Source organism: Xiphophorus hellerii, chromosome 7 (assembly GCF_003331165.1).
Source record: "Xiphophorus hellerii strain 12219 chromosome 7, Xiphophorus_hellerii-4.1, whole genome shotgun sequence".
NCBI classification, from domain to species: Eukaryota; Metazoa; Chordata; class Actinopteri; order Cyprinodontiformes; family Poeciliidae; genus Xiphophorus; species Xiphophorus hellerii.
Window position 1 is genome coordinate 5,139,330 of NC_045678.1, and position 24,127 is coordinate 5,163,456.

The following is a 24,127-nucleotide window of genomic DNA, read 5'->3' on the forward strand; positions in this document are numbered from 1 at the left end:
ATCTCTGGCACGTTTCTTTCATGTTCACGTTTGACTCGCAGGTGATGTTCTTTTACTAACATTTTTTGCAGTTTTTGAATCTCCTCCTGCTGTGATTTGACTTCAGCCTGATATGCAATCCTTCGGTCTCTTTCCTCATGGAGATCAAAAATCTTATTCTGCAATTCTTTTTTAAGATCGTCTACCTGCTTTGTGAGATCGATGACATGTTGGCTTGTTTCTTCCACAACTTCCACTGAGGGGGTAATCTCGAAGCCACCAGAGGGAGTTGTTTCCTGCTTGACTTCCAATGATGTTGGAATCTCAAAGTTGTCAGAAGGACCTGATTCCCCCTGGATCTCTGCTGATTCATCTTCCGGTTTAATGGGGCTGTCGCTGTCATCTTCAAAAGAAATGACTGTGTCGTAGTCGACTTGGATGTTGAGGTCCATCATGTCGACCCATGAAAGCTCAGCTGGAAAAGCTTCATGTTCACAAACAATCTGTTGTTGCTTCATGTCTATATTGTGGTAAATTCTTGCTTCTCTGAAAGGCGTGTAATATCTGGAATCGATATCCCGCTTGTTTCAATTAATTTCGAACGTGCTCTGAAGAGTGATCTGTCACGATAGAACTGTGGAACAGGTCTGCAAAAATGCTGTCTGTGAGCTACATTCAAGAGAGAGACTCCTTTGTGGTATCATAGAGTGTCGTTATAACCGCTGATGTCATTGATACCATTGGAATTGAACATTCTATCAACCTTATTCCTGGGAGGCTTAGTGGGGAAACGATTAAGGGTCTTAATCGTTTCCGCTTACTGGGGAAACGATTAAGGGTCTTACTTCCGTCGCCCACCAGAAGTAGAAGTATTTCATTGTAATTTGGAGGGTTTTTGGCTAATCTATATTCATGATAGAAGTTACATCTCTGTTTTCATTTATTGTACAATATTTAGTAAACTTGTTTATGGACACCGTCTGCTATCAGAGAGCTATTCAGTACAGAGGGTTGTAATTATGAGCTTAATCACGGGGAGCAACAGTGACACCGCATTAAGTTTTGTAAAAGAATTTCAAAAGAAAAGCCTAAATATTCCTCTCAGGGTAGTGCTAACTAATATTAGCCTTTACTATCTTTTTTCTCTCAGGTTATTGCACTGCCCTGCTGCACAAGACAGTGAATTAACCTTAGCACAAACCTTTGCATTTCACTGCCCCCATTAGCATTAGCCTTTTCCCTAAAAGAAGCTTTTAGCTATTTTTCTTATTTATTAGCCATGCTTAATACATTGAATGGAGTGATGCTCCACATGCTACTGACAGCATTTTGGCTAATGTTAGCAGTTTGGCTCATTTTAACTTGTACACTAATTTCAACATACTGAATGGCATAAGTCCATGTTACTCAACATGTTTGTCAATCTCCACATGCTATTGAGTACATTGTAGCTTACTTTAGCATTGATGCTAATTTGTAGCATCAGAACGCCCACGAAGTGTGCCAACCGACAGGCACACTTTGGCAGGCCCCGTTAAAATTTCTTCAGAAATTTTCTAGTTAATGATTTGAATTGTGTTTAAAGTTTTCTTTTCTGGTGATTGTCTTGTGTTGACTAAAAACTGACCTAAATACTAGTCGTACAGTGTATGCAGGTCTAACCCAAAATAACCAATGTACTGAGAGTGAACTTGTGCCAATAAGTGTTGAAAAAGTGTTTGTTTTTTCAATCTTCTTAGAACAATGATGCTACAGTTTGAGTCACTTCACTTCATCCTAAATGTCTTCAACAGGTCAACCGTTAATTAATGATTAACTGTTAAGACTGGAACTGACATCATCCATCAGCAACATGGAACAACTTTATTCAGTGAAAAACAGTTACAAAGCATGAAGCAGTTCGGGATTCTGGTTCCAAGCATTTGTGGTGTTATTCTTGGCACAAGCTCTTCTTTACAACTGCAATTTTGTTGTGCACAAAATATTTAACTGCTTTCCAGTCTCTCCCATTGTCCCTTAGGATCGGATTCTCTTTTAGGCATCTTTCACAGTCCACTTTTCCAGGGATCTTCCGTTCCTTTAGATGGTCCTTGAAATGCTGGATGATGACTTCTCCTTCTTTATCTCACCAGCGCCTTTTGGATTTCCCTGTAAGCAAATGAGGGAAGAGAAGGAATAAATTGATTAATAAAAAGCACCAACACCAAATTTAGGAAATGAAAGTCAAGGTTTTTCATTTGCAGTATTTTATAGAGATAACTGAAAAACATACCCTTTTGATTTGATGCCAATGATGACTTTTTATTGCCCTCAGCTGCCTTGCATGATGAAGTTCTCTCCTTGCAGTGTTTATCCTTCGACGTTTCTGAAATATATGTGTCAATGAGAAGTTTACATCAGATTGAAACAATATGATTTTAAAACTATTCATTAAGTTCAGATTTTTTTTTTCCTTTACCATTACTATACAGGAGCAATAAAAATTACCTTTTTGACTTCTGTTAACAGTCCCCTCAGATTGGACATCTGCTTCTGAGTCACTAGACTCCTCCTCAGCTGCAACAAAATGTTTTCAGTAAATATTTAAACACAACATTTATTTTTTTGCCGACAGTGTCCAAATTGCATATTTCATACAAAATAGACGTATTTGAAATCCTTTACTTACAGTTGATGTTTGGTGTGATGTCTTCCAGGGATTTTCCTTTGAATTTACCCATTCCACCTTGCAGAGCAAAAAGAAGTCTACTGACTTTTGCCATTTGGATTGTTTCCTCTGGCAGTCTGTAAAATTCCCTGTGGACCTCAATATCATGTCCCATGAAAGTTGCCAGCTGGTCTAGTTCGTGGGTTTGTAGGTTTAAGAGTTGTGAAACTGTGGCTAGATGTTTCCGTAGTTTGGTTGATGTGAGATTCTGTGGGAGTTTAGCTCCACAGCTTTCTGCAAACCGTCTTAAACAGTCACATCCACGAAAGCTCTCTTGGGATCCATAATATGGACGAGCAAAAATGTAGGGATTGGTGGGGGAAATCCCAGCCTCTTCTCTAGTTTTAATCAGAAGTTCCACAGACTCTTTTACATTTGTTGGGAACAGGACAGGCACTTTGCGGCCCCTTTTCCCCCGTATCTCTACTCTGGTGAGATTCTCACAAAGTTTTTTTTCAAACTTTGAAAGGCTCTCTAAAACTTCATCATGCATGTCGTGTTGGCTCCTTTGTAAATATGTGCTGAGTTCCATTCTTGAAACTTCTCCTTCACGACGACGATTGAACAGTATTAGCTGTGTCAGAGTGACTTGAGCGAGTTCGCTCCATGATTTTGCTGTTGGTTTATCAGTGAGATTTCTTTTGTAGACCACCTGGAGGTTTTTCAGATGGTCCTGGAGCTTTTTGATGTCTTCTGACAAAGGCAGTATTTGGGGGGTATTCCATTTTTTCTGGTAAAGCGTTTTCAGGGCATTGGATGATACATGTGTTTTCCATTCTAGTTCAATTAACTTGGTGAATTCCTCTGCTTTTGATTTTAAATCAACATTCTGTTGACGCAGTGCCTCTCCTTGCAAAATATGTGACACTTTCACAAGAGAATGCCGCAGTTTTAGTGCTGTTGAAGGCACGTTGAATCTGTTGGTTAACTCATTAAACCCAGTCATCTCTTTTACAGCCTCAAGGACTGTGTTGAATTTTCCTGGACAGATCAAGTCTTTCAAAAAAACAACATCCTTGTCAATGTTTCTTGCCATCAGAACAAGTCTGGCAAGTTCCCTCATCTTATTTCTGATGTCTGCTTGATGTCGTCCAACTTCTCCGTTTCTGAGGTACATTCTCTCACCCAGTGAAATAATAAGGGAGTCTGCCTTTACTAACTGAGATACATTGTCATATGACATGTCCTGGAGAACCCTCTGAAGTCCAATGGAAATCGCAATATCCATGGGCAACATCATGGAAGAACTTGCCTGAACTTTTCTTGTGACCATGTCTCCTTTTGACCGGAGTTTGCAACGCTTATAATGCCTCCAGAGATCTGTCTTGACATACATAGCAAAACAAAACTTGCAAGGTAGGTAGTTGGTTCCAGCTGATTGATGGGTTGCTTGCCTTTTTGGGATGATTTGTCCTTCCCCAGAGGACAGGACAGAACAGTTGTGTTCATAGTTTCCCATGTTTGTTATTTTGCTAAAAAGCAAGGATTGCATTTTTGATCCTTTCCTCTGTGCGAGTGCCTTGGCCACATCAGGTTGGTGTGAATGCTTCTGTTTCAGATGTCTTGTAATTTTTGCATAAGGCTTCTCACAGAAAAGACAATAATTCTTCTTGTCATAGGTACGTTGATGGGCAGTGTTTGAAGACATTTTTACTGTGATCTTACATTGTTGAGAGTTACTGCCATTTGAGTGCTGCTCAGTTTTAGAAGATGGTTTTCTGTGGATTACTTCAGTTTTTGTAGTTTCTTCTTCCTCCGATTGTGGGTCATCATTCATTTCTTGATCTGACATTTCCAGAGCAGGGGAAACTTGTTCTTCAGTATTCTGAAAGAAAATGTAGTTTATTTATTAATTACTTTGCAAACAAGATAATAATATCATACATGCATATTTATTTTATACATTTATAACTATCTTTACCACTACTTAAGTAATTAAACACTTTATTACCATTTCACACTCAGAAAATTCCTCTTCTGTCGGCAGAGATGAAGGCAGCGGGTTACTGGCAGTGATGCCAGGCAGATCTGTGACCAAACTCTCTGGAATGTTCATGTCATTAAAGGTTTCAGGGCAGGAATTTGTTGAAGGGGGTCCATCCTGTAATAATAACAACAACAAATAGTGAATACATGTCTATATCAGGTGACAATAAATATATTTAGGCAGTGGAATACAAAGTAAGACAAAATCTCTACTGTGGAAAAATCTTTAGTCTCTTACAGATAACTAACGTTATATTAGCCTACCCTACTTGAAAGAATTACTTACTTTATTTTGATTCTCACATCCACCGTTGTTCATGGTTGCAGTATAATCAGGTTGATGTGCCAAACCTGTAAATACAGTTAATCAGTTGTCATGAGTTACATAAGATAGTGCTTTTAGCCCATAAGATTAGATAATATATTTAAAGCAATAGTACTCACACATGAATGCCTGAAGAGCTTCTTCAATGGTGGGACGTTCTTCGAGTGATCTACTCAGCATCCGGGAAATCATATCTCTTTGGCTGCTCCATCTTTCCTCACAGTGAAGAGTGAAATTGCCATTTTTGACATTTTCAAATATCCCAAAGGCATTCTTGAAGTATGGTGTTGTTTGTTGAAAGGGATGTTGTCCATCTGTCAGGATGTAATGCATCAAGCATCCTGCTACCTAAAATGTAACGGATTACATTAAAACCATGTCCTCAAAGTCAAACTATGCAGAGTGAATAATAATAAGTCTGATTATTATTATTATTAATGATTGAACAAAATCATAGAGCAACAAACAATCCTAGTATGTAGTATACAACTAAATGAGCATTTTAAGCTCAACACACCTGGATATCTGACTCCTTCTTGTATTTGCTTTTTCTAACTCCAACATCTTCATCTTCATAACTGGCCCAGGACAAAGTTCCACCTAATTGCAGTGAAAATGATGCAGTGTCTCCATGATCCTCATTTCTGCTTGCTCCAAAGTCTCCAATACACATTTTATTGTTGATATCTGTAGACAAATAACATATCTTTAGTCATATAAATATCAAAACATAATTTGATCAAAATTAACATTTTGATTATCAACATTTGTGAATAAAATGACTGTACAGTTTGCCCATTAAGTTTCCTTTACCAAACAGGATGTTTTCAGGCTTCAGATTTCCATGCAACATTTCATGTGAGTGGAATTCCTGAAGTCCCAGCAATAACTCCTGACAGATTTCCAGTCTCCACTGCTCAGTCAGGTTTTGTCTCTCGGGAAAATCTTTATTTTCAATCAGGTCTTTGAGATTATATTCACAAAGAGGCAAGACTAAATAGGCCAAGTAAGTGTCTTCAATCACAGTAAGGGGCTGCAACAGATGTTTGGTTTTTAATCTGTCTGAACATAGAAATTTAGCCATTTCCAATTGGCTTTTGTTGATATGTTTAGGAAATCGCTTGACTGCCACAGGGCCGTTACAGAAGAGTCCTGGAAAGACTTCTGGTCCATTGCATCCATTTGCAATCTTTATGTTTAGATTGAATACAAGGCCGTCAATTTCCATCACGCCAGACTCAGACTTGAGACTTTCTAGTGAGCTCTTCCATCGGGATTCCTTTAAAATTAAGCAAAAAAACAACAACAATGAGACAATAGAGTACCAATCAACTTATTTATTATGTTTCTGCTACAGCATAAACATAATAGGAACATTTTATGAATTTATTCAATAAATATAGATGAAGAAAAAACTTCCACACATCTTTACCTTCTTTTCCATGTGTTCAGTAGAAGAGAATGAAGTTGTCTTCTAAAAAACAACAATTACAGCATTACATTATTATACAGAATTTGGTTTGATTTAAATTTTGACTGTATTTTTGTATTTTGAGTTTTAACATGTTTACAAACATTTACGCCACTTAAAGCTCATTAACAATATAATAAAAATGAGAGATGAAAAAGTAATATCTGAGATTCATGACATTTGCTAAAACATGTTTTGAATAAAATATAAATATATGTAAATAATAGTTACATACCTGTCGCCATTGACAGTTGGGGTTTTCATAGTTGTAGACGATTTCTTCTCCTGCATGAATTTCTGTGATTGCAAATATACACAGATGTGGTCTTTGTTGCTTATCCAATATCTGTTGGTCACATAGGTACAGACACAAATTATTTCATTCAGTTTGTTAAATGAAATAGTTACTAAATTAACAGAGACTTTTGACTGTGTTACTTACAATTTTAATTTTGCTGTTTGGCTTGATGTGATCATCATTTATGAATCTTCCAAGTCTTGCTGTATCTTTACTGCCATCAATGCTGAAAAAAAGAGATTAATTATACTTATTCCTGGGCTTAGATTCAAAGTTTGGACGTTCATGCAGTTGTACTCACCAGAAGTTTTGTCCTTGGAAGTTGTAGAAATATAAAAATGCTGCATTTTCAGCTGAGTACTCTTTAACCAGGTCCTCTCCTTCAGAGCCAGAGATATGTCTTCCAACATACTCCAGCAAGAATTCTCCTGGCTCAATGTTTTTGGTGGCAATAACTCCATAACCTGAAAAGCATGACCAGGGTTTCATTGAGCTTTGCATTTACAGTCCCACAATGTTCAAACTGGCTGAACCTTCCTTGAGAACACAGAATAGTTTTATAGATAATAAACACAGACTGCAGCAACATGCAGCTCAGTGTCATACTCCACACTAACCCAAATGAGGCTCTTTAAAAGTAGAACCTGCTTCAGGGTATTAAACAGAAAACGTTATATTCTCAAACAAAAGCATACCTTTGTCTTCACTGATGAATTTCTTCTGAAATATGACTCTGTCCTTCTCAGAAGCAATGAAGTGCAAGGCTTCCTCTTCAGGACAAACTCCTTTAGGATTCATTCTTTCTGTGAGATTGTAAATAAATATTAGACATGGTACACTGTCTTAAAACTTTAGCTTGATTGAAAATGACTGTTTATACAAAAGGCAGTAAAAACTTGTTAACATGAGTGACTTAATGAAAAGATACAAATCTGTTAGTATTTTTGCTTTACAGACTAAATTAAACACAAGCGAGGAATTTGGTAAAGTGTGGAACTTACCTGTTGTTATGAGCTCAAAACAAAGAACAGAAAAATCTCCAAGCTGGTTTTTGTCCTCCAAAATGTTGCAAAGTGGTCAACACTCCACGAGACAAAACAACAACAAAAAACTGTTGAAAGAAATCTAAGTTTGAGTTTTGTCCTCTCAAATGTGGCTGTGCTAAATTAACAGACACGTCTGACTGTGTTACTTACAATTTTAATTTTGCTGTTTGGCTTGATGTGATCATCATTTATGAATCTTCCAAGTCTTGCTGTAGCTTTACTGCCATCAATGCTGAAAAACAGATCCTCAAAAATCTGTAGTGAAAACAGTAGAAAATGTGAGATCTGTTCTGTCCTTCTGGAAAGAAGAATGCCTCTTTCTGCAAGGAGCCCAGATTATATGCAGTCCTCTCTGAATCCAGGACATTCACAAGAACAAAAGAGTGAACGGTTGCATTTGTTTTTAAATGGTGGTACTCAACTTCTGCACTAAGCAAACGACTGGGGGCCTTATCTACATCACAAGTGTGAAACTGAAGGCCCACAGGCCAAATGTGGCCATGAGAGGTTTAAAGAGGAATTAGATGTATGCTTTTACTTCTCTGATTTCAACATGGACATGTTATAACCCACAAAAACATTCTAATCTAAAACCATTTTTACAAATACCAAACAGATAAAAGTACATGCAGGGGCGGATCTAGAAAAATATCTATGGGAGGCAAGAGGGGGACAAGAATGAAAAGGACGACTCATTTATCTGAACTCCAGCCAAGTTCTTTGTTACTCACAACAATGAAATATTTGAATTTAGTCATTACAGAGATAAATAGTTAAATACAGAAATATATCTTGTTCATGAGTCAGTTACATTCACTTTATATGACATTGCATTTAGTAACATATATCCTGTCATACAGTTACTACTGGCCCTCTGAGGGCCACAATAATGCTCATTTGGCCCTCAGTGACATCACTGAAGTTCATTATTGAAATAGATGCATAACAGTAATGGGGGACTGTATGTACATTTAAAGATTTTTAAGTTGGTCAAAGCTTTTTTCTGCTTTCTGAGGATTCTTTCATGTAACATTCACCAACTCATCTTGATGGTTCTGTTACATGACATGGCTGCACTTAAAGTACTTGGGAACTATTAGAAATGTTCAAATTGGCAGTCATGTTCAAACTCTACAAAATCCTTTTCTGTTGGCTGACAGAAACAGTTTACACAATGTCATTTCTTTGAATTAACTAACTAGATCAACAGTAATCATACTTATGAAACTTCATTTGTCTCCAGAACATGTTACAAGCCTCCATGTGGCCCAAAACTGCATAGTTAAATGTCAATGTATGTGTTTTATGCTCTGTGTCTTTGGAAGGACAAACAGCAGATCTTCAGCCACTTTAATGCCACTTGTGTGTCTGAACCTGAACAGAAGTCACACAGCAGTAACTCTCAACAACATAGTCACAGTAAAAACATCTTCAAACACTACACACCAGCGTGTCTATGACAAGAAGAATTATTGTCTTTACTGTGGAAAACCTTATGCAAAAGTCACAAGATATCTGAAGCAGAAGCATTCACACCAACCTGATGTGGCCAAGGCACTCGCACACAGGAAAGGATCAAAAATGCAATCCTTGCTTTTTAGCAAAATAACAAACATGGGAAACTATGAACACAACTGTTCTGTCCTGTCCTCTGGGGAAGGACAAATCATCCCAAAAAGGCAAGCAACAAGTAAGGTAGCTGCAGAGGACTACCTACCTTGCAAGTTTTGCTTTGCTATGTACGTGAAGAGCGATTTGTGGAGACACCTCAAGCGTTGCAAACTCCAAGTGTAAGGTGCATTGTGTCAAGAAGAGTTCAGACAAGTTCTTCCATGATGTTATCCTTGAATACTAAGATTTCCACAGGACTTAAAACGGTTCTCCAGGAAATGACGCATGACAATATCACTCAGTTAGTAATGGCCGGGGCGTGCCGTGGTGGCGTAGCGGTTAGCTCGACCCGTATTTGGAGGCCTTGAGTCCTCGACGCGGCCGTCGCGGGTTCCACTCCCGGTCCTGACGACATTTGCCGCATGTCTTCCCCCTCTCCTTCCCCGTTTCCTGTCAGAGAAGGGGAGTGAATGGAGTGAATCATATAAGGGACGCTAGAGCCCACAAAAAGACCCCCTGGAGGGGTAAAAAAAAACAAAAAAAAAGTAATGGCCGACTCCCTTATTATTATCATTATTATAGAGAATGTTCCTCGAAAATTGAGAAGTTGGACGTCATCGAGCAGACATCAGAAATAAGATGAGGGAACTTGCCAGACTTGTTCTCGTTGCAAGAGAGATTGACAAGGACATTGTCTATTTGAAGGACTTGATCTGCCCAAAAAAATTCAACACGGTTCTTAAAGCTGTAAAACAGATGAATGGATTTAACCCTCCTGTTGTTCTCATGCCAAAATGACCCGCCACTGTGTTAAACCCCCCCAAAAAATCCACTAAATGTTATTTTTTTAACTTGAGATTTTAAGACTTTTCCTAGATTGGCCAAAACTATAGAAAAAGTTAAATGTTGCTTTTATTCACATTTCCATGTAAGCTGTACAAAACGGAGGTATAAAGATGGTCTTCAGGTCAAAATGACCCGTGAGGCAAATAGAGTTGAAATCAAGTTTACAGAGTTATTTACAAACCACAGAATGTTACAAAGTTTTAGATGTGTCTCAGATCAATCAGTAGCAGAAGTAAACAAGGCAAATCAGGTGGTGTTCTCGCAGACTTCAGAAGACCACCTGTTATTTCCAGAGGTTATAAAGGTCCTGCATAACAAGACCCTGAATTGTGTCTGTGCTGAAGCCATGAGTGTGCGTTACAACGCTGAAGAGGCTTTAGAGGTGATTTTCTCACATGTCCAGCAAGACAACTCTGATTCAGAAGAGGAAGTAGAGGATGTATCCGAAGAATAAGATGGAGAGGAATACAACCCAGAGCAGAATGAATCATCTTCAGAAGAAGAAGAAAACCCTGAAGCTGAAAGTGAGACTTTCCTTTCAAACAATGGCAAAATAACATGGTCTTCAGCGGCATATGACCAACACCGCAGGCATGCAGAACACAACATTATAAAGATGACCCCAGGACCCACAAGGTATGCTGTTTCTCATGCCCATGATATTGTTTCTACATTCTACCTGTTTATCACACCAGCAATAGAAAAAATAATCCTGGAGATGACAAATCTGGAGGGTTTTCGCAAATATGGAGACAGCTGGAAAAAGATGGATGAGATTGACCTCCAGGCCTATTTAGGGCTGCTAATCCTAGCAGGTGTATACAGGTCCCGAGGTGAGGCTGCAGCTAGTCTATGGGATGCAGAGAATGGAAGGCCAATTTTCCGAGCCACAATGCCACTCAAAGTCTTTCACACCTACTCAAGACTGATACGATTTGATGACCGTGAATCAAGACCAGCAAGACGTGTGACAGACAAACTTGCAGCCATAAGAGAGGTATGGGACAAGTGGGTGGAGCGGTTGCCCTACCTCTACAATCCAGGGCCTGACGTAACAGTGGATGAGCAACTGGTTCCATTTAGAGGTAATCTGCTTTCATATTTGTAATAAAAGTGATTTTCACTATAGATTTCTTTGACTGTTTTCTGTGACACTGATACTAATCACTGATGCTAATGTCTTTTGTCCAAAGGTCGATGTCCTTTCCGGCAGTATATGCCCAGCAAGCCAGCAAAATATGGGATCAAGTCATGGGTGGCTTGCGATGCCAAATCAAGCTATGCTTGGAAAATGCAAGTCTATACTGGGAAGTCAACCAGTGGATGCCCAGAGAAGAACCAGGGGATGCGAGTTGTGCTTGATGTGACAGAGGGACTGAGGGGTCACAATGTGACATGTGACAATTTCTTCACCTCTTATGAACTCGGACAGCAGCTCCTGAAGAGGAAGATCACCATGGTTGGTACAGTTCGAAAGAACAAGCCTGAGCTCCCACCTGCGCTGCTTGCGTCAAAGGAGAGAGAGGTCTTCTCCTCAAAGTTTGCCTTCACGCCCACCACCACTCTAGTTTCCTACCTCCCAAAGAAAAACAAGAATGTAGTTCTTCTGAGCACACTGCACAAAGACGGCGACATTAGTGATCGTGAGGACAGGAAGCCAGTCATCATCCTGGAATACAACCACAACAAAGGAGGTGTGGACAACCTAGATAAGGTGATTGGAACATATAGCTACAGACGAATGACTGCCCGTTGGCCCCTCGTCATCTTCCACAACATCATTGATGTGTCCTCCTACAATGCCTTTGTGATTTGGAGAGAGATCAACCCAACCTGGCTGCCTCATAAGCATAACAAAAGGAGGGTGTTCCTGGAGCACTTAGGAAAGGCACTCGTAACTCCACTCATTCAAAGAAGGAAGCACATCCCCCGCACAGACGCCTCAGCAGCAGTTGTGAAAACTATTCAGAGTGCAGCAGCTCCTGATCAACCTGAGAGATCTACCTCAGCCACTTCCCCAGCTAGGGCAAGTAAGAGGAAGAGATGTCAGTTCTGCCCTCAAAAGAAGGACTGTAAAACACATACTGTGTGCTGCAGGTGTTAGAAATATATCTGCAAAGGCTGTGCGCTTGCATACTGCCCTACATGTGCTAATTAGTTGAATGGGTTATTTTTCAAATTTTTGTATTGCACATTCTCTTAAATTGTTCACTGGAGAAAAGTAAAAGAAAATGAGTCATTGAGATGAATAAAAATGCATTCGAAACTCCTTTTTGAACAGTTTTTCTTTTCTTAAGCTATAGAAATTCAAGTGGAGAAGGAAAACTCAAGTATTCACACATTTTGTGGTGAATTACAATATACAAGATGAAATTTGGTGTTTAAAATTCAATTAAGTTGCTTATATTGGGGGTTTAGTGAAGATGGGTCATGTTGACCCAGAGGACACAAGGTGTATACAGAAAATGAGGTCATCTCGAGGGTTAATGAGTTAACCAACAGATTCACAGTGCCTTCAACAGCACTAAAACTGCGCCATTCTCTTGTGAAAGTGTCATACATTTTGCAAGGAGAGGCGCTGCATCAAGGGGATAATGAATTAAAATCAAAAGCAGAGCGATTTATCAGGTTAGTTGAACTACACTGGTCAACACGTGTGTCATCTAATACCCTGAAAACGCGTTGCAAGAAGAAATGGAAAATGTCGCAAATATAAAAGAGTCTGTGGATCTCCTGATTAAAACTAGAGAAGAGGTTGGGATTTCCCCCACCAATCCCTACATTTTTGCTCGTCCATTTTTTGGCTACCAAGGGAACTTTTGTGGATGTGTCAGCTTAAAACGGTTTGCTGAAAGCTGCGGAGCTCAACAACCACAGAATCTCACATCAACCAAACTACGAAAGCATATCGCCACAACTTCACAGCTCCTTAAAGAACAAATCACACGAATAGATTAACAGTAAATACATAAATATTTCCTACATTACATTACTTTCTGTGTGTTTTTTCAGAAATGTTGATATATTTTATGAATAATTGACCAGTGGTCATTTAATGTATTATTTCACTAATATTTTATTAATGTGGGTTACCAGTTTGGATAATCTGACTTCCTATCAATGTAGAAAAAACATGCTAAGCAAAAATATACCAGACCTGCAGGCCAGGGCCGGTTCTAGACGGGGGCTAAAGAAATTATACTAAATAAATGTCTTTTTTAAATATTCAGTGATAGATATTTTTTTCTTCACAATTTTCTTGTTAAGGTATTATTAAAAATACATAAAAATTATTTTTAATAAAAATTAATTTAATGAATTAAAATTTATGGTACTGCTCTTTTAACTGCTGTATGGAGATATTCCCCTGTTCCCCTGTGGGGAACTTTGATATGTGCTGAATACTCCGCTGACTTCTACCACCACATGCCTGCACTATGCTAACAACAATTCTAAAATCATTCATGATAATGTATGTCACCTTCAGCAAGAAACATAAAAATTAAAAAATCAGCTGAAGAGGAGACAAAGGGCCTGTCACGCAGAGGCTCAGTGTTTAGAATGAGGCATGACAACAAAAATGCAGTTGAGGTGGATTTATTCAGGAACTGCAGGTCACATTTACACCAACATCCTTTTACAGAGAGCCAAAGAAGCTGGCTTTTATACCTTGAGCAATTTCACCATCCATACCAAGGAAATGGATAGTCAACGTTAAAAAAAGAAGTAAACATTATTTACACAAACCTAACACAAAAGCAAGAAATGGTACCAATAAATAATATATAATAAATAATAAATGTGACATTTAGTTGAATGAATGATCAACTAAATGTCACAATGCAACTGAAATAAAGAAAGGAGAAACATTTGAAACAACATAATATCAATATCACGTATAAGACATTCTGCACGTGTTCAGCTGTAAAAGAAGGCTGTATTTCCTGGTTTGCATGTGCTGAACCAATGGGACTTGCTGGATATTTTCAGTATGTTTGTTGTTCTACACGTCTACTATTAGACCTGCATTCTGTGATTGGTTGTTTGTGGAGGTAATACATTTGAATGTCTCTGTCATATCTACTTATTAATTCCAAAAATGTACTATTTTGTCAGTTTCTCTGTGAACATCCTCAGGAGCAAAAGTCTAAAATTGGTTGAGTTTTTCTCTTCCTGTAATGTCTTTAGTTCATTTTTTTCTAACTCAACATTTCAGGATAGAGGGCGCTGTTTGATGCTGTCTTCCTCTCGCAGTCAGTTATTTTTGATAGTGAGCTGTGTAAATAGAACTGATTTGATTCAACAATCCAAAACATGTTCCTGCTCCGACCCTGGAGGGTTCATGAAGAAGCAATCTCAGTGCAGCCAAGAGAGCACTGTGACTTTAATTCAATTTGAATCAGTAAAAAGATCAGAACTTCCTGGAATAAGGCAGCTTTGGCATGAGGCTAATGATGCTGTTCAGGTCTCTTAGCAGCAGCCAATAGGATCCCTTCATAACACTGGGCAGCCATAAGCAGTTACTCTGTGGGTTTTTCAGTTGTAGTTTTTAGAGTTTAAAGCAAAAGAAGACTTAAGCACTGTACCTGAAGCAGGACAAAAGGAAAATTGTAAAACTCACCTCATGATCAAAGCATATCAAATCTATGACTGTGTATTAGAGCCGAAAGAAAAGAACAACTCGGAAATTTTTAGATGAATTTCAGGTTGTTTTTTTTCTAGAAAAGTTTGAAAATTTCTGAGTTTCAGAAGTAAAAAAAAAGTAAACTTTTTTTTTTTTAATTTCTGAGATTCACAAAATTTCTCCCAGTTCTTTTCTCTCATCTGTTCCCAGAGTTCTTTTAAGGAAATTAAAAATATATATTTTTCTATCTACAGTGGTTCTAAAATGCTGTTGTACAAATCGAATATGATTGGCAAGGTATATGAAGAATATGTTTACCTTCTAAAAGTCATACATTTTGTTAAAAAAATGTTTGTGGACATATACTGGATATAAAGTGTTTGCCCTTTCTTCATCTCCAGTTCTGTATATTTATACAGATATGCTGTCAACATGTATCATTTATGGCTATGCATACACATAAACCTGTGCATTTAATTCTGACACCTATAAAAGCCATTTTTCTCACTCGGGTCCCATTAAGAGCCAGTAGGAGCCAGCAGGAGCCAGCAGGAGCCAGTAGGAGCCAGCAGGAGCCAGCAGGAGCCAGTAGGAGCCAGTAGGAGCCAGTAGGAGCCAGCAGAAGCCAGTAGGAGCCAGTAGGAGCCAGTAGGAGCCAGCAGGAGCCAGTAGGAGCCAGTAGGAGCCGGTAGGAGCCAGTAGGAGCCAGTAGGAGCCAGTAGGAGCCAGTAGGAGCCAGTAGGAGCCAGCAGGAGCCAGCAGGAGCCAGTAGGAGCCAGCAGGAGCCAGTAGGAGCCAGCAGGAGCCAGTAGGAGCCAGTAGGAGCCAGTAGGAGCCAGCAGGAGCCAGTAGGAGCCAGCAGGAGCCAGTAGGAGCCAGTAGGAGCCAGTAGGAGCGTACCTGCTCCTCTCTCTCACCTGCACCAGTCAGCCACTGTTCTGGTCAGTAATCAGATTACTCTCTACTCTGGATTCTCTTGTTACTTCCCCACTGTCTCTCTCTTTCTCTCTTTTACTGCCATCCCTGAGTATTTGTAAGTTTATTGTCTTTTTTATTTAAAAAACTGACTAACTATCAATCAGTCAATCAAATTTTATTTGTATAGCACATTTCAGCAGCAAGGCATTTCAAAGTGCTTTACATCATTACAAACACAGAAACACAATGCAACATAGAATCAACAATCAAAACACGACATTAAGTCAAGTTCCATCAATAAATGTGTAATTGATTACGTTTCAAATACAATCCTAAACAGGTGGGTTTTTAGTCGAGATTTAAAGGAAGTCAGTGTTTCAGCTGTTTTACAGTTTTCTGAAAGTTTGTTCCAAATTTGTGGTGCATAGAAGCTGAAAGCTGCTTTTCCTTGTTTGGTTCTGGGGAACTACTACCTTCCGCCTCCCACTCTGCCTGAATTTGGGTTCAGCCACTGCAATATGACACTCATAGAGCAACTACTGGATTATTTAAACAACACATGTCAGTATTTCTTTATCAAAGTTGTTTTTCTCCAACATGTTGCTCTCCGGAGAGGAGGAAGCAAACGGTGTTTTACACATTTCTATAAATGTTTATTATTGTCTCATCATCTGTGTGAACTGGTTCTCCCCTGAAGCTTTGTTGGCAGCTTGATGTTTGTGCTTCTTGATCCGTGACAGTTTTCACACACAAGTTTGATTTGGACCGACATGGTTGGTGCATCTTTGTTTACTGTGGGAAGGAGAAACAATGTCTGCCCTGCACTGGCTCTCCACTCAAACCAGACTGCTTCCTCCTGAAAAATCTCATTGATGTCATTTTGTTTCTAATAACAATAATAATAATAAAATGCTCCATGCAGTTTTGCATGAGAGTCTGCTGTTTCATATTTAGAATGAAATAGCTACAAAACAAAGATCTCTCTCATTCTCTGGGTCTGATCTTTTTTATCATCACATTTTAAAACATTATCATTTCTGAGTCCAACAATGGTAACTATCATTCTCATGATAACAAATTATATTCAATATTATCTCTGCAGCAGCCTATGCTCCTTATTTTCAAGGCACCAATTTTCTCGTCCGCCTATCAATTGGAAGGTTAACACACACACACACACACACACACACACCCAGACACACCCCCACACTCATTGGAAGAGTCAGATTTGTGGATTTTGACCAAATGCAGTTATCCTTTTGTGCCAGCAGGTGGCATCGCTTACCATAGGAAACAAAGATCAAAATGATCTGAAAATGAATTTGCTAAACCCTAAACTCCACCATTCATGAGAAAGCCTTGACCAGGCAATTTTATTTGCTGTTTTCCTTACCAAGACAAGATTTTTCATTTTTGAACATTTTAAATTAATTCATTTCATCCATTTAAAAGATTTTTCCACCACAAACAGGAATATGATACAACAACAGAAGAGAAATCACCAAAGCAGAAACATAAGCAGACCAATTTAGGAGCATAGTAATGTGAATTTGCATAAAGGTTAAATTCTGGCACGTTGAAAAGAATTGCCAACCTGGAGGATCGGCTACCTTAAGTTTGTTTCACTATAATTAAGCGTTTGAGTCCAACTTCTGGAAACAACCCCTCACCATAATCTCCTACAACCCAGAACTTTACCCATAATACACTGCTGTCAGGAAAGTCGGGGTGTCCTGGTAAAATGCCAAACCCAGACGCGGCGTCAGACAGAGAGGTGTGATTCGTCAACTACTCTGGAGTTGGCAGTGTGATCTGCTCAGCATGGGAACCTGTTCCATAAAGCTCTATGTGCGGTTCTAGAGCTGAACTGAAGATCACAAGTGAGTTGCTGACATTCTTAATGACTTCAACTTTGTCATATTTTCAAAAATTGATGGTGAAATATGTAGCATGAGGGGCATTAAAACCTGGACTTATTTCAAAGGTGTCATCCTATGACAGCACCATACTGGAATTCACTGAGTTTGTGAGAGTAAATGTTAAAATATGAAAGAAGCTGTACATTTGCAATAAAGGTTACACAAATTAAGGTATAATTAGAGGTGATATTTTAATCATTAGATACAGTCTTGTGAAAATTGTATTTTATTGTTGTGAAAATTGGTGAAATTGCAAAGACACAAAATCTTACCTTTGGTCTACTGGCTAGTGCAAATATTTTTGGTATACATGAAATCAGACAAAACTCACTTTCAAGTAACTTTTCATAAAGATATAGAAGCCAGTTCCACTGGCAGGATATTAGAGATATTTTCTCATGTTGTAACTGATGACGTCTTTCTCTGATGAAACTCAATTTACAACTGTTATAAAAAATTTACATCATTTGTGTTCTTTGTTGAAACAGAACTGAGGTCTAGTAATCATCTTTTTCTCTCTTCCTCTCCAGTGGGCAGGCTTCACTACAGATCGAGGGATGACTGGACTGTAAAGAAGTCACGTGGTTTATCTCCGTGTTTCTGCTTCTAAAAGTGAAAGTGAAAGTTCTTTCTCTTGCTCTCTTTCAGCAATCACCGTGTTTCAGGCAGCAGCAGCAGCAACGCAGCAAAGGTAGGACTCCATTAAATGTTTTCTTTATACTGAATGGCAGTCCGACGTTTCGATGCATCTAATGCAGCTGGATTTAAACTGGCAGCTGCTCAAACGGCTCTAATGTTTTCGTGGAATTACATGGGGTGTGTGTGTGTGTGTGTGTGTGTGTGTGCGCGCGCGCGCGCGTTTGTTTCTAATACCTTGTGGGGACCATTTTCCTGACATACTACGTTGTGGGGACCGAACCTTGGTCCCCACAAGGGGAAATGCTGTTTTTGGGTCAGTGGTCAGATTTAGGACTAAGGTGTGAATTGAGTTTTGGTTAGGGTTAGGTATGTAATGGATAGGGTTAGGTATGTAATGGTTAGGGTTAGGTATGTAATGGATAGGGTTAGGTATGTAATGGTTAGGGTTAGGTATGTAATGGATAGGGTTAGGTATGTAATGGATAGGGTTAGGTATGTAATGGTTAGGGTTAGGTATGTAATGGATAGAGTTAGGATAAAGGGAAGGTTTAGGCTTTAGAAATCAATGGAAGTCAATGGAAAGTCCGAGCAAAGATAGCCACGCAAACATGTGTGTGTGTGGAGGGAGGGGGCCGCGTGTGTGTATGTCAGAGAGAAAGAGAGAGAGAACACGCGCGAGTAGATGTGTTTCGTCGAGCGCGTGTGAACAGCTCGTTTCTTTGTGTACGTGAACGTCTGCGCGTGCACGTGTATTTATTTCAATAATTTGTGTCCCTTTTCCCCAGAGACACTTTGTGCAAAATAACGACTGACATTTTCTGAACCACACACAAAGATTTACTGATTCCAAGTTTTGATCTTGTTTTTGGATTTAGTGACCATGTGGGATTTCCTGATGAGGCGTTTGAGGGGTATGTTAAACTTTATTCTTGTTTGTTTGTGTTTTTTCTCTAAACTGTAGACTAATAAGTTCTAACATTTTACATACAGTTTATATTGCTTTATGCAAACATGTAGATCAAAATTGATTGTATGTGTAACTATGTGGCAAAAGATAAATTGAAAAAGTTTAGAATTTTAAGTTCTGGCTTCATTGTGTTTATGTACTCAAGCGGCCTCCTCTGTCAAAAGATCTCACTTCAATTGAGCAACTTGCTACAAGAAATTAGCATCATGGATATGCAGCTGATAAATCAGCAGAAACTGTGATTTTATCAATCAGAGACATTATCTTTGAGAAACGTTTCTGTGTGCCACACAGAATTAGGACAGTCCTAAAAATTATGGTCCAGCTTGGTACTTGCAAGGTGTAGCTAATAAATTGAACAGTGATTGTAACAAAGTTGCTTTATATATCACACAGTTTGGATGAACTACAAACACACATAACTTCATTTATGCATTTCTGCACATTCTGCCCTTTATTTGGTTGCAGTATGTAGAAACCAAAGTGAGTGAAACAAACAGTGGAACAAAAAGTTCTCTCTGTTCTTTATTGTGTTCAGTCAGATAACAAAAGCTTCACCCTGTGAGTAAGATAAATAGGTATCGTTATCGTTATCGTCCTGTTTCCAGGTCTAAGAGGGACTCTTATGCAGGCAGGTAAGTCTTGAACTGAAAATATTTTTGCTCACCTGTTCAGCACACTCACTCAGACTTTTCCTGTTTTGCTGCATTGAATAAACTTGGTTAAGGTCCATAAAGTCACAAGAGAGTTTCCCCAGCATTCTTCACTGTTACACAGAAACAATGGCTTCAAATTAAAGCAACTATCCTGTATGTTTTGTAGCAGAAGTTTGTGCAACACTAAAAAAAATGCTCTCAAGTCGGTTAAAGATGTAAATGCATAGTGAAATTTTATATAAACCATAAACAGATAACCCTGCTGTTTTTTTCTTTGATTAGGAACAAAGTTGTTTTTCAGTTTACAAGGTGAATGAACGCATGTAGTGATGAGATCTATGTCGTATTTGTGATGTTTGTGCTCTGCTTATGTTTCTTGTTTTCATGTCTTGGTGATGGGCACAGTTAAGATCCGCGTGGTCATTTCTGGTCAAACCTTTGGAGCTCATCACGAGCTGCTGGACCAGCTGGAGAGGAAGCTAAAGCTGGTTCATACGGACCGGGACAGAAACAGCATCACCATACTTTTCTGTCCAATCACCTCTCGAGTCGGGTCTGATGTGGAAGCAGCCATGAGCTCGCTGTCAGGTAACGTGTAAAGTTCGTCGCGCTAGCTGTGTTTCCATTGCACAGGTGTGCAAAACTTTGTCAATATTTTAGAAATGTTGAAAAAAAACACAATTTCTCAATTGCGATGTTTCCATTAGATAAGAAATACAGTTAAAACCATGTGAACATGTTTATTCGCATGATAAGTCATCAAAAAACAAACCTTGCCATCATCCCCCTACTGCTTCTAGTTGTCTTCTTTGTTTTTTTCGCCAGTAGTAACATCCGGTTGTTTATCGCATGACTTCCTGGAAATACACTACTTTCGATTAGGGTTGTGTGATATGGCATAAAAGTTATATCACGATATATATTGAGAAGGGCGGCGGTCACAATATATATCATGATATAGTTTGTATAAAACTTACAATGGATAGGAGAAAAAATACATACTAATTGAGCGGATGTATATATTTGTATGTGTTAATTTGTTTAACACTTGTTTTTGTGAATGTTATGTTTGTAACTGCCTATCATTACCAGGTTTCCCTTAAGAAATTTTGGCAATGAAAGGCAGCAGCGTAATCTCAACGGTGACTACCTGGTTAAATCAAAGCAAAATATATAAATGAAAAATACATCTCTATATAAAAACACAACAACTTTAATGTAATGGATTTTTGCGTCAAATCCTGCTTTTTCTTCAGTTTCGTGACTGGAACTTGTAGTTGGATGCATTGCTGGTAGTCAAGCACATGGTTTGTTTTTAGACAATAAAACAAATTGCTTGTATTTCCTTTCTCCCACACACTTTTTCTGCTCCTGGCTTTAACTGTTTACTGTTTAAGAGACGGGGGGTCATTTAAACCCCCCCGAGTTGTTTACTCTGTGCACGGCCCTGCAGGTTGTGTTTTTTTGTTGACATTCGCCGTGACATCTGCTGCGCTCCTCCTGAGCATCGCGCTAAGACCGAGGGAGGTTAAACCCGAATCGAAACCAAATAATTTATGTTTTGCACCTGGCTTTATAACGAGGTTATGCGCTCTCAGCCATGCTGCTTCCCTCTTGCTCTGTTTTGATGCCAGCCGGTTATGTCATCAATAAGCATTATTAGCCGGTAGACTACAGATCTCTACTGTAGTACAAATTTCTTTATCGTTTCTATCGTGTATATCACACATTCCTACTTTCGATACAGCAAGAAAAACTCCCTGCAGAAACTTTTCATTCACAGATGTGTTTTTTCAAAATTGCCATGTTTCCATTAAGCATATTAATTTCCATAATTCCAATTTGCTAAATTTTTTAAGGTCAATGGAAACGCAGCTCCTGTAGCATTTTTATAGCCCAGCTTTCGGTTTCCAAATTTACTGAGGTACATTAAGCACAGAGTGGTCACAGTCGTGCTGTATTGAGGTCTGTCACTCAAATCCATCTGTTGTTCATTTTCTTTTTCTCCACAGGAGATCAAAAGGTGATTCTGGTCCTGATGCACCACACCAGAGATCCCAGCTACTCCACGGCCGGGACGGACTGGGCAGACGTCTATCCCAACGTCGTCTCCAGCGTTCATGTTTTCTTCCATGAGAGCGTGCCGGGATTACTGACATGTTTTCAAAACAACATGGCGGTGGACCAGATGCTGAGAGTGTTGAGTTCTTACAGTATTACTATTGGTAAAAGTAATACTGTAATAAGAAGTCCGATGTTTTGGGGGGGAGTCGCAATAACCTGTGTAGTACTTCTCTTATTCTATTATAAGAGAAGCGCTCCTTTGCCCCCAAGCACAGAAAAACCTCCAGTATGAACTCAGGTTCAGGTCAGTTCATCCCTGCACCAATTTGCACCCCAATTACAATTTCCTCCTTTAATCCTAAGTGTTGAATAAAGTACATGAGCAAACCAACTTCAACCCACATGCTTAAAACATGGGGCATCAGTTTAGTTTTTGTTGTCGTTAGCTGTTTTTCATGGGGTACATTTCCATAAAAGTCACTTGCATGTTTGGTTTAATTCAAATGCATATTATCTGAAAATCATGTATTATTCTTTACGTTGACTCACTTTGGTTCTGAGTTCCATTTGGGCCAATTTAATTACAAAATATGGCAGATTCTGACCTCTAACCCTTGTCACTGAAAAAGCCTGGGTGAACATCTGGTAGATCTGATTTGTTGGAGTCGTTTGACCATTTTTTGTTTCAGCAGATCATAGATCATACATCCTAGATGTGCAGCACAAACTAGCCATTACAGAAAACAATGACCCTTGTCAATGCCATTCATAAAGTCAGACAAGAGATCACAAGCTGTGTGAACTTGAACTTGAAACTTACAGCACTCAGTGCTCTAAACCAAAATTGTTATGCACCATCCTCAATAAGTCACTTTCTGTTGACCATATTTCTTAAATCAGACAGTGTAGGATCATCTGGTGTCATTTCACGACGTCACACTTGTTTCACAAAAGTTCATATTAACCCCGTTCTCCCTCGTGGTGGTTAGGGGTTCGTCTCTACATCTGTAAATCGGGTGTAAATATTAGTAGGTTAAGATTCTGGATCAGAACTGTTGAGTTGATCTTAAGGCCTAATAAACATGTCAGTAGCGGAAGAAACATGATCTGAAAGGGATTTATGGGTTTATATAGAAAACTACTTTAAATTGCAGATTGTCAACGTTAGTTTGAAAAGTCTACTGGGAGATAAGAATCAGCAGATTGTCGGTATCAAATCTACAGCAGGAAGCAACACTGTTTTCTAAAGTTGTGTATGAAATGAACTGCTAATGGTGCAGAAGTGAAATGATCAAACTCTAATACAAAGCTTGATGCTAAATGTTGCAGCAATAGCAGCCGTCTATAAAAATGAATATAATTCAAGTATTTGCTGCATATTATGATTTAACTGTTCGTCGTTTCTAACTCTTATTTTCTTGATTATTTTTTGCTGTAGTATAGATGAATGTGTACATACAGTATTTGTTTGTTTGGGGAAAAAAGCATCATATGTAACAAACCGCATAAAAAGGTAACAACAGCTTGTGTCTGGGCTTCTTGCTGAACAGGTTGGTTTTGAAGAATCGACTTTTCTTCAGTCGGAAAGGATTAGAAAATATGAACAGAAAATCCTGCAACATGAGCAAATTTCTTTTTATTGAACTAGTGGATCTCTGATAAATGTATTTACTTGTGTGTTTATTTTTTTCGACACAAAATGTCAAATTATTCGATTAAAGCTGCAGTATGTAACTTTTGTATGTTTATTTTTGTTTTGTTTTTTAATATTTGTTTTCTGTCGCTATGTCGTGAAAGTACCTGCTGCAGATGTAAGAATATCAAAATAAAATTAAAATGTTTAAACTATTATTCTGACAAAACTTTATTACTTATTTAGTTAAAACCTCGAGTATAAAACTGGTTAATTGATTTGAAAATATTGGGAATTTGGTGCAAAGCAAAAACATAATTAAACTCTTGCACATATAATACAGTTTACATAAAACCTGTTTACTAAACTATTGGAAATATGCCAAAGTTAGCACAAAATAAGTTACACAACTTACTGCTGTAAGCTCATGTTTGAGTT

At 38.6% G+C, this 24,127-nt stretch overlaps 2 protein-coding genes and 1 long non-coding RNA gene across 3 annotated transcripts; 1 reads left to right on the top strand and 2 right to left on the bottom strand.

The window, feature by feature from the left end:
* Positions 1-1,942: 1,942 nt before the first annotated feature.
* LOC116723581 (uncharacterized) lies at positions 1,943-5,544 on the bottom strand. The gene is made up of 8 exons (XM_032568609.1): positions 5,515-5,544; positions 5,117-5,345; positions 4,959-5,023; positions 4,638-4,787; positions 2,648-4,511; positions 2,467-2,535; positions 2,252-2,344; positions 1,943-2,127 (listed from the first exon to the last, which is right to left on the bottom strand). The coding sequence occupies exons 2-8, from the start codon at positions 5,328-5,330 to the stop codon at positions 2,105-2,107; spliced, it is 2,478 nt and encodes an 825-aa protein (XP_032424500.1). The 5' UTR covers positions 5,331-5,345; positions 5,515-5,544; the 3' UTR covers positions 1,943-2,104.
* A 1,224-nt stretch (positions 5,545-6,768) lies between these two features.
* LOC116723368 (uncharacterized) lies at positions 6,769-7,234 on the bottom strand. Its single transcript, XR_004339969.1, has 3 exons — positions 7,068-7,234; positions 6,911-6,992; positions 6,769-6,814 (listed from the first exon to the last, which is right to left on the bottom strand). It is a non-coding gene; the product is annotated as an uncharacterized LOC116723368 (long non-coding RNA).
* Positions 7,235-18,297: 11,063 nt separating this feature from the next.
* Positions 18,298-23,907, top strand: LOC116722931 (uncharacterized). Its single transcript, XM_032567360.1, has 6 exons — positions 18,298-18,421; positions 19,245-19,280; positions 19,945-19,971; positions 20,275-20,301; positions 20,398-20,580; positions 22,005-23,907. The coding sequence occupies exons 2-6, from the start codon at positions 19,250-19,252 to the stop codon at positions 22,346-22,348; spliced, it is 612 nt and encodes a 203-aa protein (XP_032423251.1). The 5' UTR covers positions 18,298-18,421; positions 19,245-19,249; the 3' UTR covers positions 22,349-23,907.
* The last annotated feature ends 220 nt before the right edge of the window (positions 23,908-24,127 follow it).